The 15,801-nt window shown below is 41.6% G+C and overlaps 1 protein-coding gene across 4 annotated transcripts in view; it reads left to right on the top strand.

Moving 5' to 3' along the window:
- PXN (paxillin) overlaps positions 1 to 15,801 on the top strand; it is a 56,453-nt gene that overhangs the window by 21,417 nt on the left and 19,235 nt on the right. For 3 of the 4 annotated variants that reach the window (XM_061561286.1, XM_061561285.1, XM_061561282.1), the window contains exons 2-3: positions 657 to 791; positions 7,651 to 7,804. In XM_061561286.1, coding sequence (XP_061417270.1) covers positions 680 to 791; positions 7,651 to 7,804 — 266 coding nt within the window. In that variant the 5' untranslated portion in view covers positions 657 to 679. The remainder of the gene's footprint in view (positions 1 to 656; positions 792 to 7,650; positions 7,805 to 15,801) is intronic. The other variant, XM_061561283.1, reaches the window with a different exon arrangement.

Here is a 15,801-nt window from a genome sequence, read left to right as displayed (position 1 = left end):
GGACAGGCTTTTTTTCAGAACAGAGGAATTCTCAGCATCTGTTGACATGGCTTAAATTATACATTTGATAGGTATTCAGCCGTCCCATTGTTTTCTAAGCCATTGTCCCAAAGCCAATGTCTAGCAGCCAGCCTTGCAGCACTATCGTATCCAATTTCCACAAAAGGGGGGACCCTTCAGCTTCAGTCATGTTGTGCCCAGAAACTAAATCGTGGCGAATGTAATTCGTACCAATTTGACAAGAAAATATGTTTTGCTCATGTACCATGTCAGTGGGACAGCCTCTTTATCATTTATAAGGGATTAGACTATGTAATCCATTCAGCAAAGCTGTTTGTTATATTTGTTAATCATGGTTGGTGTTACTGATAAACACATTTTAGTTTCTATTAACTTCATGACCACACATAAATGGTACATTATGTAAAGCATCTCATACGTTATACATTTTTTTATTACAATACCTGATATGAACACTTAAGTTTACATGAGCATGCGGACAAAAACCTGGGTTTGATTTATTCACAACTTAATTCTCAACATTCTTCGCGTATTTTTAGCGCGTATGGAGGGGTGTGCATGCCGGAGCTGTAACTCAAAGTGTGAAGTGTGTGTGCGCCAAGTTGTGAGCATGTTGCCGCTGTTGTGCGAAACAGGAGGTGAGGTGAGAGGGTCAAGCATGAGCTCATCTATCGGCAATAACCTCTCCGAGCTGGACCGGCTGCTTCAGGAGCTCAATGCGGCCCAGTTTAACTCTCCCCCATCGCCGCAGAGAGACTGCCTCATCTCCGGTACGCGATGCATTGCAGCACAGCAACATGCACCAGCACTCAACAATAATAAAATATTTTAAAATACTTAAAAAAAAAACACGCTTTAATGAAATGTACTGTCCGAGCTGCCCCTCCCCCTGCCTCTTTCCTTCATCGCCCCTCCCCTCCTTCCACATGCCCCGCCCCTGGGCGTGGCTCCCCGAGGCTTGCCGTGACGTAAGGGACCACGTGGTGATTTACAGGAAACGTCAGTTGAGCGTGGACAATTAGAGCCGTTAAAAAGATTGTTTAAATATATATATATATTTTAAATTTTAATGATAGAATATCGTGTTGTCATCAGTATGACATAGCTATACGAAGTTTGCAGTCGATAGCACATTGGGAAGTGTGTAAAAATTGAGTTACAAGATTTCTTTTTTGAGTATACAACAGAAGAAAAGAGTTAAATAAAAGCGTGTAACAATAAAAAGGTTAACGTGTAGCCCTGCTCAGAAGACTTCTTTACAATTCCGGCAAATCGCCTGATGACACTGGTTGTAATCGCCAGGGAAACTTCGTACTCGAATTGTAAATGTTGTGGGTTTACTCTCCAAACACACTGATGTGCTGAAATAATAACTAATTAGCACGTTTTGTTTATGTTACAAACCTTGCTAATTGGCTGTGTCGGGTGGTGGTGGGTTGGTGATACATTTATATTTATGCTATCTAACCCAAAAAACCTTTATTATGGACAATATCCATAATATAGTTTTTTTGGGTATGATCGCGTAAATTTTAGTGTCGTTAAACCCGCTCTGTCAGGTGGTGTCGGGTTTAACAACACATTTATATTTACGCAATCTAACCCCAAAAAGCAACCTATATTATGGATAATATTGGTCACGAAAGACTGCGTGTGAAATGGACAATATTGGTCGTGAAAGCCTACGTGTTTAACTGCTCATTGCCTGCTCACGCGGCTGCTGGCAGAAGGGCTTCCACTGGAGGAAGCCATAGAGATCCCCTCCAGAGGATATGTTGGCCTACTCTTCCTCACACAGGCCAGATTTCTAGGAAGAGGTGCGAGTACCCACACTTTACCCCACCACATGCGCCCCCTGTTGTGTTGTGTTGCCCATTTATACTGCAGGGTGGACAGAGGCAGGGGAATTGAAGAAACTTGCTCTATTTGTTTCAACTGCCGAGGGAGAATGATCCGAAGACCTTTGGATTGCAAGTCCAGTGTGATAATCATTTGCCATGGCAGCTTATATTAGAAATAAGGAATCAATTATTTCGAATTCCATCCCTCTAATCCTTACTAATATTTCACATTGGTATTTGTTGTGTAATTTGTTGCATTTTGAATTGGCACTCCCCTTTTCTCCAACTACGTCCTTGGTTGATATTGACTTCATAGGACGTGAATGTTTAACATTTTGACGATGTTTTAAACCAGCTTGAATGTCAGCACAAATCCAAACAGTCGAAATGATATGCCCTAACTTGGGAGTTCTCGGGCTAACAACTCACCGGCCAAATATGGCTCGCAGCACCCGTGGTATTTTCTGTGATGAAAACATCACGTGACGCATAGGCTCTGTCCTGCTCTGGGAAGGGATGGAGTTGAAGTGAAATGGATAAAGTCATCATTTTAGTTTCAAGGCCAAAAAAGTAATCACCATTGGTAAAACCATTCATCACAAGTTTAAATATACACAGTTGGCATATGCTGCCATAAATTTGACAGTGCCTTTGATGCGTGGGTGCTAAGCATGGTTGTCGAGATGACAGTTATTTCTGGCACAACACTTGCAACAGAGGTCAGACTTTCATCCATAAGTTTGCTTCAAAACAATCTGGAATTTTCAATGGCAGAATCCTCAAAAAGAGACAAGTCTATGTAATTGTTCATTCCAATAATGAACATTTTGTAGATTGTGAGTTAACAATTGAAAGTAATCACATCTGGAGGTTCAATGTCAAGTAAATATTTGGGATATGTCCCTTCAGTGCCGTGAAATTCAGAACAAAACTTTGTGAATGGAAGACATTCATCATTCACTGTCGTGGAATAAATGTCAATATAATTGCTTATCAACGCATTATAATTAATGTACTCCCTGATTTAACGATATATTGTTTTATTTATCCACTGTATATATATATCCACTGTTATAAATAACACTGTACGCATCGTTCCAACGATGTGAATACAACAAATGGAATTATAGTTAAAATGTAAGACAAATAAGTGAACTGCGCTAACTCTACCGTAGCAACTACAGTGATACCTCGGTTCACAAAGTTAATTCGTGAACTGACTCTGGTCGCGAACCGAATTGGTCGTGAACCGAGGCACATTTTCCCATAGGGTTCAATGTAAATCCGGTTAATCCGTTCTGACCTTTTTTTTTGTTTTTTGAAGCACAAAAATATGAAACAAATTACAATACACATTAGTACTGTACAGTATAGCAATGTATAAAGAGAGAACACTAAGCTTGCTTGAGATGACTTCAGTAAGCACTCAAACGGGTGAACTGTACAATACAGTAAGTACAGTATTGTACAGTCCAGTACTGTATGTGCTAAAAAGCACACCAAAAAGCAAAAAGTCACTGAAAGTGTCTTCACAGTACTCACAGTACTTCTTTCTGTATCTCTTCTTCTCTCCACGATCTTCCTACAGGAAGTCACGACCATGTGACAGCCTGGAAATAGCATTAAAATGGCCGCGGCTCCTGTTCGTGAACCGAAGTGGAGTTCGTGAACCGGAGCATTTTTTTATGAACTTTTCTGTTCGTGAACCGAGTTGTTCGTGAACAGAAGCGTTCGTGAACCGAGGTATCACTGTACTTGGGGTGCACCATCCATCGCGTTGGGTCGTGTAATTGGAGATCGCGCAATCTCAGCTTATCCGATCTGGCAGTTCAGGAGATCGGCTCAACAATGGTCCGATCGGAATTGATCGGAACGAAAAGAGGTTATCAAGAAAAGTGTTGCATCGGATTTTTGTCCAATCTATCCTTTAAAAAAATGTTGTTACACGACTTGATTTGACACACAGCAAAACTGTTAAACTCTTATATAAATTACATTCAACAACTATAATCGTGTTAATTCACAATGAACATTGAAAACAAATATCTCAATACTGTATCAACATCATGATTACATTGTTAAAAAGTTTACAATAAATAATACGTAATAGTAAATGTATTAGACAGAGAAAATGTATGTTATGTTGTCCTGTCTGGTAGAATATTGTAATTCAGATTTCTTTTTTTCAACCCCCCACCTCCACTTATGATGCACCGAAATTACGGATTCGGTCTTGCTGAACTGCAGAACGCAAAACGCCTTGTGTTGCGGATGACTGAGGCTAGGGGTTGTTTGTGCGCTGGGAGAGGCATCTAGCGGTCATCATTTGAAACTCTATGCCCCGCCCTTTCAAGTGGTAAGAATTTCATTCATGGGCGGTTCGTGGTTGCAGAGATATAGCGATTTCAAATCTGGTCCATCTTTTTGAAACACCCTGTAGATTGTATTTAATTAATCAATCCAAGTCTATACAGGTTTCCCTTACTTTATGCAGTAAATGGATGACAGGAAAAGGGCACACAAAGGGAAAATAATTACCTGACACATTGACCTAACTTATAAATGTGTTCATCTCATCGGCCAGCTCATAAGGTAATAATTGACAACATGGGTTCCTCTGAATCTCCTCAGAAATGAAATAATATGTATGCTTTGCACTCCCATAACATGGGTGACCTGTCAATATAATGTGGTAATCTTTACATAGAATATGGAATGTTTCTCATTCGTCATATTAGTCTGCAGAATAAATAATTCGATTAGGTTTGCAAGCATGCACCAGTAATTTTATAATGAACAAGACTCGCAATGTATACATCGAGCACAGTCACCGTTTCCCAGCTGATTCTTTTTTTTAAGGTTGACATTTGTAGAATAACTGAATTTTACTACAATACGTTTCAGTATTTCTCCAGATATCCGCACATATAACGTGATTTTCACAGCATTATTGCTAAAATGTGCAAATTGCTGGCTCTTTGTCACGTGGAAATACGTATTATTATCACAAATCGTGTTGCCATCTCCAAAGAAATGTCAAGGTTTAAAATTCATGTCATTCACTGAGCATTTATTAATTCAATTGGATAATTTTTACATCTATATATAAAACGAAAAACCTGCGTGCTGCATGGATTGTTCAAACGGTAAAAGTCAATTGAACAATTCGAATTCTAAACAAGTAGCCAAATGTATGCATGGGTTGACAGTTGCATATGAACCAGGATGGTGTGAAGGCTCCCACACATTCATGACTGCGTTTTACAAGCATTGTAGATGGGTGCTGCACATGTGTTGTTTATATTCGGGACTCTACTTTTTCCGCCTGTGACCGCCTGCCAACTCAAACACGCACGGTAAAGCAACAGTACCGCTGCAGTTCTGAACCCTTTCTGCAAGCAGCAGGCGCAGCAGAAGGGCCTTAAAAGGGCACATATTTAAGTCACTGCTTTACGCTATGATGGGTGATAAAATGGGCATGAGCAATGCATTGCCACGGCTGTAAATAACCTCCACACACGACACGGCATATACTAGTATATACAGTGCAGTCAGTTTATTTACTTTAGTTAAAGCCAGGAGGGAGACCATTTGAACTTAGTTTTTCAAGTGAGTCCTGGAACATTGACGAAACATAGTACAGGCATAGAGGGAGCACGCAAAGCATCTTTATGCAAACCCATGTCGTTGAAACTAAATGCATATGCATGTATGTATGTGAAAGTATTGAAATTTGGCAGACATTTTTTTTGTAATAGAGCTATTCGAATTTACCAATTGCAGTAGCATTTATCAACAGTAACTGACTATTTTTATTACATTTATATGCTTTGGAATGGTGCAATGAATTTCAGAAAGGCAAGTAAAATTGCGTGTACTGAAGTGCATGATGGCCATTGGTAGCTACTGGTACTGAATAAAATACCCATTGTGCTTGACTGTCACTTGTGCTAAATGCATTGGAAGCATGTGGCCAACTCAATCTGGCTTGGTGGTTAAGTACAGTAGTTAGATTGCTCTTTCCGTATTCATAAAATTGTGACTTAAAAGCCCCATTGGGGGGATGAACTCAATTCATAATCTCTCGGGTTAAAATAAGTACCACTTTGGAAAGTCGATGTGGCTGTGGTGTAATGGTTGACTCACCGGGCTTGGAATCCAGAGGTCACCGGCACAAACTCCTCCGGCCTCTGTCCACCCAAGGGCATCACTGGGTGCACCACAATTAATCGGCCGGTAGGTCGTGTGAGGTGCACTAAAGCATTGGTCCTCCCACCGGTTCCAGTATGCCCGGCCAGCGGTGAAGAGTACGAGAAAATACTCTAGAGCTCCCTCGAGCTCCTTCTGGTGGATGCCCTTCTGTCAGGAGTGGCTAGAGCAAGAGATTGCAGGGCTGCATCTTTACCATCGAGAATATACGGCGGTGGTTTTGTGGTCCGACTGGAGAATTTCATAAGCATGTGCAACTTCAAGTGCTGGCACAGGGCCACCAACAAAGATGCCCATTGTCCCACTCATATAGGAGCAGGAAGACATTTGACTTAAATAAATGTGAAACTTGGCAAGTAAATTAAGATTTTGCTTCTGCACATAGCTAAATTAATGGTTGCTGCCCGGAGGTAATATATTAGTGTCTGCTTTAATAGCAATGCATGGGTGAGCAGAAAAACACAATTATTCTGAGTGGAAATACAAAAGTCAATTTTGGGGTCAACAAATCTGCTTCAGGATATCCTGATAAGATCAATCAAACACTAATATATTTGTTTTTTCAAGTTGACTGCGATTGGACATTGGAATATATATTTTTTTAAACCCTGAACCACTCAAACAAAAAATTAGAATAAGATTCTAAAGATATAATTTGGCAAAACAAAACACCGCAATGCTATCAAGCTTACATTCATTACTACTATAATGAGCCAAGGATGTCTGTTTGTGTGTAACGTGCGTGACGTCACTCCACGTGCCGCACCCCCCCCCCCTCATAATTAATATTCATGAGCGGGTGGATTTCTACACTCGCGCAGAAGAAGGTCGAGCGGAAATAATTCGCTTTAAGTTTGAAGTTTCTTTATTGAAAGTGAATCTAATAAATAATTCTACGCAGCAACAAAGTGGGTTTGGTGTCTTTATTTATATATTCAGCACTTGGAGACAAAAGTTAAGTCTAATTCATGCTTCTACATTATGATAAAATAGACATTTCTCGGTGATTTTCCAGCTATTGTATCGAATTCCAATTTATTTCAACCCCAGCAACCAAAGGCAGAAGAGAATAAAGTATCAGAGCAGTGAATTTGAACAAATTGAAGGTCAGTTATTTTCAGTGCTACGGTGACATGAAGTGAGGTGTTTTATGACATAGTTTTGTGCAAGAATCATTGCCATTAATGCAGTGCTACAGTAAACTGCAGGTGAAGTGTTTTACGACTTCGTTTTGTGCCAGATTCACTGCCATTTAATTTACACAAGATACAATTATACTCTGCTCAATGTTTTCGTAAATATTACAGCTTCCTTCCTAGGACGGGCAAACAAGCTAGTATATGATAATTTTACACTGTTGTGTATCTGCTGTCAATCCCTCTCTCATCTTCTATTTTAATTTTCTCTCTTCACTACTCTATCCTCTGCTTCTCTTCCCTGTCTTATATCAAAACTAGGTTCGTCTTTAGATCCATTATTCGAATTCTGGTTTAGTTTTTGCTATGTTTACTGTTTTTAACATACAATTAAAATAAAACACGGCTCACAAACATCCACATTTCTTCGCCGTGCAAAACAGCAGACGGAAGCAAAGCCCTCGCCGTCGACTCCAGCCATGGCTCGGCTCAAGCTCACAGCATGGACCCCAGAGTGATGGAATCGCAAGGCAGAGCGGCCACAGAGGGCCTTCGGGAACACGGCAGTGTTGGCGCCTCGGTGCCACCTCAGCAAGGGTGAGAGAGAACGGCGCTGCTGCCGCCGCAAGCAGTAACTCTTACGCGTACGTTCGCACGTGTGTGAGCACGTGCATACATCATCTGGTTCCGTAGGATGGTATAAATAAGCGTCATCGTGTCTGAAGACGGTACGGGTCTGCCCAGGCACGGCGAGAGTGGCAGGAAAAGGGGGTGCAACTGAATTGTTTGGACGCCTGCTAAATAAGACAATACAATTGAACTAATCCTAATATCGCCTTTTTTTTGCATGGAGTGACAGCAAAAAATATTCTATAGTTAGGACTTGATTTGAAGTAATTCTATTGTTTGACACATTAAAATAAGCTCATGAAAGGCCTATTTCAGAATTTATTTTTTCTTAATATTAATGTAATTACATAATGTTACATGTATTCATACAATCACGAAAACGGAGACAAATCGGTAATAAATAACTGACAATCTAAACGATTTATATGATATATTCTAAATGTAGGGTACATGGCCATGTCATTTTGTGATTAATGTCTCTGCCACCTATTTTATTTTCAAACAATATTTTTCATCTGGTCTCTGCCCCGGATAAAATATTGCAACGGCGTTCGCGTCGCACACATTAATTTGTTGGGTACGATTGAGGCCTAGGCAAAATTTTCTCCTTTTGACAACGGTCACGGGCGATGGGAAGGAATGGGGGGGCTTCCAGCAGAGATGATGTACCGAGGCCCCAAATGTGTCTCAAGGGGGCTGATTCTGTACATTTCTTGGACTATTGATTTACCAATACGCTGATGCCTTTTAAAATAGCTATGATGTTGTTTCAATACATTTAATGTTGTCCTGTGTACACATCACAGAATCCCCAAGGTAGCAGAGCATCACATCCAGAAATCTTACAACGTCTTCCTGATTGCTTCACCTACATGCTGTCACACGAATGGTGCATTTACTGTAAATCTGTTTCAGATGTGCGAATTCATATCGAAAACCGTACTTGTTTACGGCACATTGGGCATCAAGCCTGGGTAGCAACTGCAATATCCTTTTTTGTACGAGAGGTTTTGTTTGCATATCATCGTGATCATAATTTTTTACTCGGTGGCCTCCACAAAAGTTCCTTCATCAGCCCATTACGCTTCTCGTTTTATTTCCTCTCGTAACAAACGTAATCTCCAGCTTTCGCGTCGAGCATATTTGCCATGCTGTTGACGCCCAATCCGACAATGGCTTGACAGACCACCGTCTCACTGTGCACTCTTGACACGGTCTCATTTTCGATTGGTTAAAACTTTCTTCAGCTCCATGCACCCAAAACTGAGATTCTCACCGACAAAAAGTAAGCTATTGATAAAGCCTCCACTTCAAATGGGCTCTAAGTTCCAACATCAAGATAGCAATTGTCGTTGATCCCGAGCTGTCGTTCTCCTACACTGACCACATCCACTACTTCATTACATCCTCTTCTCCTGAGGTATTTATGCCAGCGGTTGACAACCTTTTCGATTGTACGGGGACCCCCTTTTCAACCACTAAACATTTTGCGGACTGTTTGAAAATTGTACACTTCCTTGGCGAGGATGTTATTTTTTTTCCCGCGAACCTCCTGCAATAACCTCGTGGACCACCAGGGGTCCGCGGACCGCTGGTTGGGAACCGCTGATCTATGCCTTCATCACTGCTCAACTCGACCGCGTACTTCTCTCCTCTGTGACCTCCCAAAAAAATCTCTAATCTCCTAACTCCAGATGATTCAGTATGCTGCCACCACACTTCTCACATTGGCACTCATAAAAGAGACCACATCTCCTCGGCAATCAAATCCCTCCACCGACTCTTAATCTAGCAGCGGATCAAATGAGAGATTGACTTTCACCATCTTCTTGGGAATCCATTACTCACCCCAACCAACCTCACCCACCTCATTTCCCCTGCTATGGCCCACGTGCTCTTTGCCTCCATAAGCATGGCCTCCTGTCGAAACCGCCCGGCAACCTCTTGCTCAATGGGAGGTCAAGCCTTCTCTGCAGCTGCTCCCGGGGTCTATAATTCCCTACCCATAGCTCTCCACTGCAGACACCCCCCCCCCCCCACCCTGTGCGGATCAAGGCTCTTGCCTACGACTGACCGTTTCTTGTCTGCCAGGTGTTCTCATTTCTACCTGCAAGGTGTTCTCATACCGTTGTTTGCTCTCCTTCCATATTTTCCTGCCCTCTAATGCCTACCTGTCTCCTCTCTGAGAAGTGTAAAGAAATACAAAGACGGAACATTTATAATAAAAAATCCCCTCCTATCCTTCAACTGCCCCGACGTACTATTTGTACAGTGTCTCTGGACACATGACTCCACATGCAAAGGCCGCGAGCATGCTTAAAGCCACTGCACGCCGTTATCTTTATTATCATCATTTCCATTATCAGTGATTCCCTATGCAATTTTAGACACACCGCTTCAAATGCTAAAGGAAACACTCAGCAGTTCCGTGCAGCAGCATTTGCTCTCTCTCGCCCGCACACGTCTTGATGCATTTGCATTGCTCCATCTGTCATCTTTCTCTCGCTTGTCCGTATTCTCTGTTTGTCTTGTTCAGCCTGTATGTTTGACCTCATGGATCCCTTCTCCTGACCTTGTGTTCATATGCTTTATTGGTTGCTCGGGCTTTGCTAAAGGAAAACCGTAATGTGCAGCCATTTGTGAATCCACTGCTGGATGAATGGTTTCCCCAACACCGTTTCTTTGAATGTTTTTACTTTTTACCATACTTCACACTGGCAGTGCAGCCTGGTAAAGAGGCCACCCTGTACCGCTTCGGGCATCACTCAAACGCAGGTCCCCGGGACCACACAGCATACTGTGCTAACCACAACGCCACCACTTAACTCCACAGCTAAACAGTTCTGTCGCCTCGAACATGCTTTGGGGGCAGGAGATGGCGCGGATACAGACGTGTCATGTCACCTGCTCATCACTCGAGTCACGGTCACGCTCGTTTGCACCTGAGGGCCTCATGGTTTGTTCCTCCGTTAAGAATGGAAAGGACAAGTATAAACTGTTACCCCTTTTATTTTTAGCACGAGTGTGTTTTAAAACATTACCCCAGGCTCGATCAACGTTGGGCCCAGCGCTCCTGCTACGACCCATCTGCTACTCCATGGCCACGGGCACAGTTTAGAAATCAATAGTAAATACAATTAATTGTCCAACAACGTTTAATGTAAGCATGAGTTTGGTGATATTCACTTAAGTTAAAATCGATTGTGAAGTTTGGTCAAACAAACCCCCCACCCCCCATAATCTTCATCCAGAAGTCGATTGATCATGGCGGATGATGGATGTGTGGATGATGGATTTTTTGACATTAACGTGGCCACAGAGTTGAACTCTGTTCGTGGTGTCACGGCGTTAACGTCCCATATCCATTTTGACTTTGTGACGTCACGGCTGGTTCTATTGTAGCCCTGGCCATATTTCACGTGCTACTAGGAAGACACTGGAGCTATGCACTTTTACATCTAAATTGAAAATGATTTTCCTTAGAACTGATTTTGTGTTTAGTTTGTTGTCCTTCCCCCTCTCCCGCACCTCCGATTAACACGGTTGGCTACATACGGTGCGAAAGAAGTTCAACATATACGTACGTACGTCACACCGAAGCTCTTGGGGCAGGTTGAGAACCAAGTCGGGATTGCTTGGCTGAGGGCCAGCCACTGTGAAGGCGCCGCACGTTCTTTAGCCCGGCTCAGTGCCCAACTTATATCCCTTTTCCACTGACACATACGAGCGCTGTGCTGGAACTGGGCCGAGCCACGCTCAGGCGGGCCAGGAGGTGCAGGTTGTATTTGCACTGCGAAAGCCAAGCATTCCCGTTGGCGTCAAGCGTAATGTGTGACGTTGAGACACACGTAGATGGTGCATTGACGCCCTAATTGGTTTATCTTCTTCATAGTGTACTAATTGATGTCACATGCATTTACATGCCCTGACCATGGCCCTGCTTGGCATCGAGGTAGATTCAGATGGCTTGAGAGGCCAGCGTGTATCATGGTTTGGTTAGGCTCCACACAGTAAATAAGCAGTGGAAAACCACTCGTATCGTGAGAGCCTCGTGCTGGCTCGGCTCAATGTACATCTCCCCCTTTCACGTCGTTTCTCAAATACGTCGTCGCTTTATTATTAACACTGCGACCTGATTTGCATCGCCTCAACCCCAATTATGTCGCTGACAGCATTGTCCGTCCGTCGCCCCTCAGCCTTCACCTCTATCTATCCAGTAAATCGTTTTGATTTACGTCGTTTTGATATTCGTCGTCACCCAACTCAGGAACGCATCTCCCAGGTAAACCGGGATGTTGCTGTGCCAGTGGAAAATGAGTAATCGAGCCAGCACAGTTCCCATTGGTCATGAAAACATGGCATGAATTTTCTTTTATTCAGATATGCAGCCATTGTAAACTATAAGCTGTGTAGATTGGCCTTGGTAACAAGGTTTAGGAAAAATAATGGATTTTCATGAGAAAGAAATAACTTTTCAATTTACCGCATGTAAAATTCCAAGGCATATGAAACAATCTTTCATTTACAGAATGCTTCATATACATCTCCAAGAGGCATTAAGCAGCATTATATAAATGCTCAAGAATAACTTCTTTCGTACGACTTAATAGAGACTTTGTTTGCATAAATGTAATTTACTCTTCAATCGATATGAAATCTCATAATAAGTTTGAATGATTACTGATGAGAATCGTGCAGAAAAAGAGAAAACCGAGCTTTTAAACGCCATTCACTTAATGTAATTAGTTTTTTTATGTGGTGGTTGTGTCTAAGAGCAACTGCATTATTTATTCATGGCCTGCGATGACAGTACTGAAGCTTTTAAAGATTGGCCTGGGACTTTACAAGACTTTACGTTCAAATAAATCATAATTTCCCCATTTTTTAATATCTATAAGGGAAACATCAGTGCCGTTTTATGGACAATCCAATGTCGAGAACAAAAAAAAGCATTTATAAATACAAGAAAAAACTTTTTAGCACACTGACAAGTTACATCCTATTTCTTTCAGGGGAGAAAAATCAGCCACTTTTCAACGTGCATATGCCCTTGGAAGTATTTTGTTCGCTATAATAACAGTCGTGCTCGTGCCAGGTGTGCGCAGTAAGCAGTTGGCGGTGTGTAGGGTTGCAGCAAGGCGGTGGGGCTCGAATAGCGGCTCTGCCTGGGAAGATGGCCTCAACTGACAGGGCAACCGTAAATCGTATATATATTTTAAATGTAATATCCCCGCCACTCAAGAAGGTATGAAAACATTATATACAATAAAATAAAATGCAAATACAGTGCAATAATGTTTAAGCAAAAGCCAGGAGAACATAGTGAGTCCTGCACTCCCTCCTAAACACACCGAGGCTTGTAGCGTGCAAGATCCCACCATGTCCATCCGGTGCTCACCGAGCTGCATTGGCTTCCGGTTGCACTCAATACACACAAAGTGCTCGCCACAAATGAACCACAATACCTTGCTGATCTCGTAAAGGAGCATGAACCATCACGCGAACTCCGCTCATCCTCGCAGCGGCTTTTGGTTGGCCATCGAACAAAGACGGTCACTGCATTGCACGCCTTCAGATGTGCTTCTGCGGCCGTCTGGAACGCTCTTCCTTCCAATATTAGGAAACCATTGGAGCCATGCACTTTTAAATCATTAAGATTGAAAACTAATTTCTTTAGAACTGCTTTTTGTGTTCAGTTTGCTGTTCTTCCCCCGCACCTCCGATTAGCATGGTTTGCTGTGTATGGTCCGAAAGAAGTTCAACATATGTACTGTACATACAGGATGTCTCTCTAAGTTTTTGGTCTCTCCAGGCCAAAGATGACTTCAGGTGTACACTGGTAACGAAATCATAAGGAAAATACCGCTGTATGCACGGCGCTGTTGTAAATGGGCCAATAGAGATGAGAAAATTATGATAAGACATCTTTCTTCCAGTTTATTTTGTGTCAGTAATACCGGTGGTGCTGTACGGTAAGCATACGAGTCTTTTTTATGAATGCGAGTGTTCATTTTAACAAGCTACCCTGATATTAAATATAATGTTCATTTTTCAAGGTAAAGCAAACTTGAGAAACACATTTGAATAGGAAAACATGTCAGAGCCCCTGTGTTCATTGTCAAATGTATTTTTTATAAAGGGCCATGTGTGAAATTGGACACGGATTAATATTTACCAATGTGTCCAATTCAAATACAGTTTTAATTTCACAGTAAATTATTGGAAATCCGAGATTAGACTTAACCGTGGCAGAGCAATATTTTTTATAATAATAAAAAGGTCATGCGGTGCACTTGAATGATTCCTTTTGGACATCAGTGCTTCTCTCATATAATCCTTCAAATGCCATATTCTTCAGTTATAAATTATTATTGATTTAATTCCACTCGTTTCGTCATTCATTCCCTCCTCCCATTTCGTTCATTATTGCTCTGCCTCCACAATGTCTTCCCTCATAGATGCCTGTCCCTGAAAAGTCTTCTTGCAAAAGAGCATGGTGCTGAAAATGGCTAATAGGGCTTGTTTCTAGCATTAGATTACATGGCATGGATGGATCTTAAGAGGGGAGGCATGACACGTGCTGCCTTAGTAAAAATGTCATGCCTTAATAGATACAACCTCGCGTTGTGTTCTCTTTTATAGACATTTTTAACCCTAGGTCTTAAAACTTTACAGCTAATAGGCAACACCATAGAACCTAATATGTACATGAAGACGTGAATGTATGAGCAAATTGTAAAACAAAAAATTTACCATAATTGTGCAATATGCAAGTGCACGAATCAAAGTTACGTCATCAAATATTTCTTAAGGTCATTAACGCTATTTCGTTTGTATCTCAATCCAATTGAACCTGGTGAGGTTCTCGGCGGCTAGTTTTGTCCTGAATAACGATGAGTCAAAGAAACAGTATTATATTTTAATCATTAATACGTGCGTGCTGGTTTTTAATTCACCTTACCATTTAAATTATTGGAGTAAGCAATAATGTAAAAAAATGCTGGACATATCTTTGTAGTTCAGGTGTGTCAGCCAATCAGCAATACTTTGTTAGGCAATCTTTGTTTTAGTTCAATGTGTTGTCGGATTGTATTGCTTCTTGTGCAAGGACCTTTGTTCATGAGTTTCTAGGCTGTAGCACAGTGTACTTCCCCATGAATTCTGACATTTCGCCCCATGTTCTGGGAGCTTCTTAGTTCCATCAGGAACTGAGCGAAAGAGTCCAATTTCGTGATGAACGATGCGTGGTATAACCCAAACACACATCGGAGAGCTACACAGCGCAACCTACACAGTGATATAATTCTACTTTTTTTTTAGGTTTCAGCAGCTGTAATTAGCTGCTGATATGTGATGAAGGATACTCATTGCACTGTGCATTAATCTAGAAATGTGAACATCTGACATAGGGTAAAGAGCAGCAGGCTGAAGCGTGTTCATTTAGCTGTGGTTCAGTGAGCCATTAAATAAACCATTAAATAGAATTAATAATGTTTGTGCAATTTTGTTAATTATTGTGAAAGGCAATAAAGTTTTATTTCTACAGTAATACTAACATGAACTGACCAAGTGGTTCATTGGTTCGAGAGTCATGGCTTACAATGGGAAGGCCGCGTGTTCATTTACCAGGGTTAAACACAGTCCTTCATCTCTCGGGAGGGTAGATATTAAAAGGAATTCCTTCTTGTGGAAAGTCAACAATGGTTGTCCCATGGTTTGACTTCCATAGCAATGCAGAATTTCCGTAAACAACACGTGACTTTAAACAGGAGGTGAGGTTCTATGAAAACTCCTTTGAGCAACAAACCACTTCGTTTCTTTTACATATCACAGTGTTACCTAGATTTGTGGCTTTTTGTTTGGAATATAAACAAAATACAAGACAGGTTAGCCTAAACGTGGCTTGTGCAAATTACATCAGTAGTTCAGAAAATTTGGTCATCAACGTTTGGTAATCTTGAGAG

This window comes from Lethenteron reissneri, chromosome 27 (assembly GCF_015708825.2).
Source record: "Lethenteron reissneri isolate LAM-NWPU_2019-01 chromosome 27, ASM1570882v1, whole genome shotgun sequence".
NCBI lineage: Eukaryota > Metazoa > Chordata > Hyperoartia > Petromyzontiformes > Petromyzontidae > Lethenteron > Lethenteron reissneri.
Note: the sequence above shows the minus strand (reverse complement) of the source record. Positions and strands in the feature narration are given on the sequence as shown.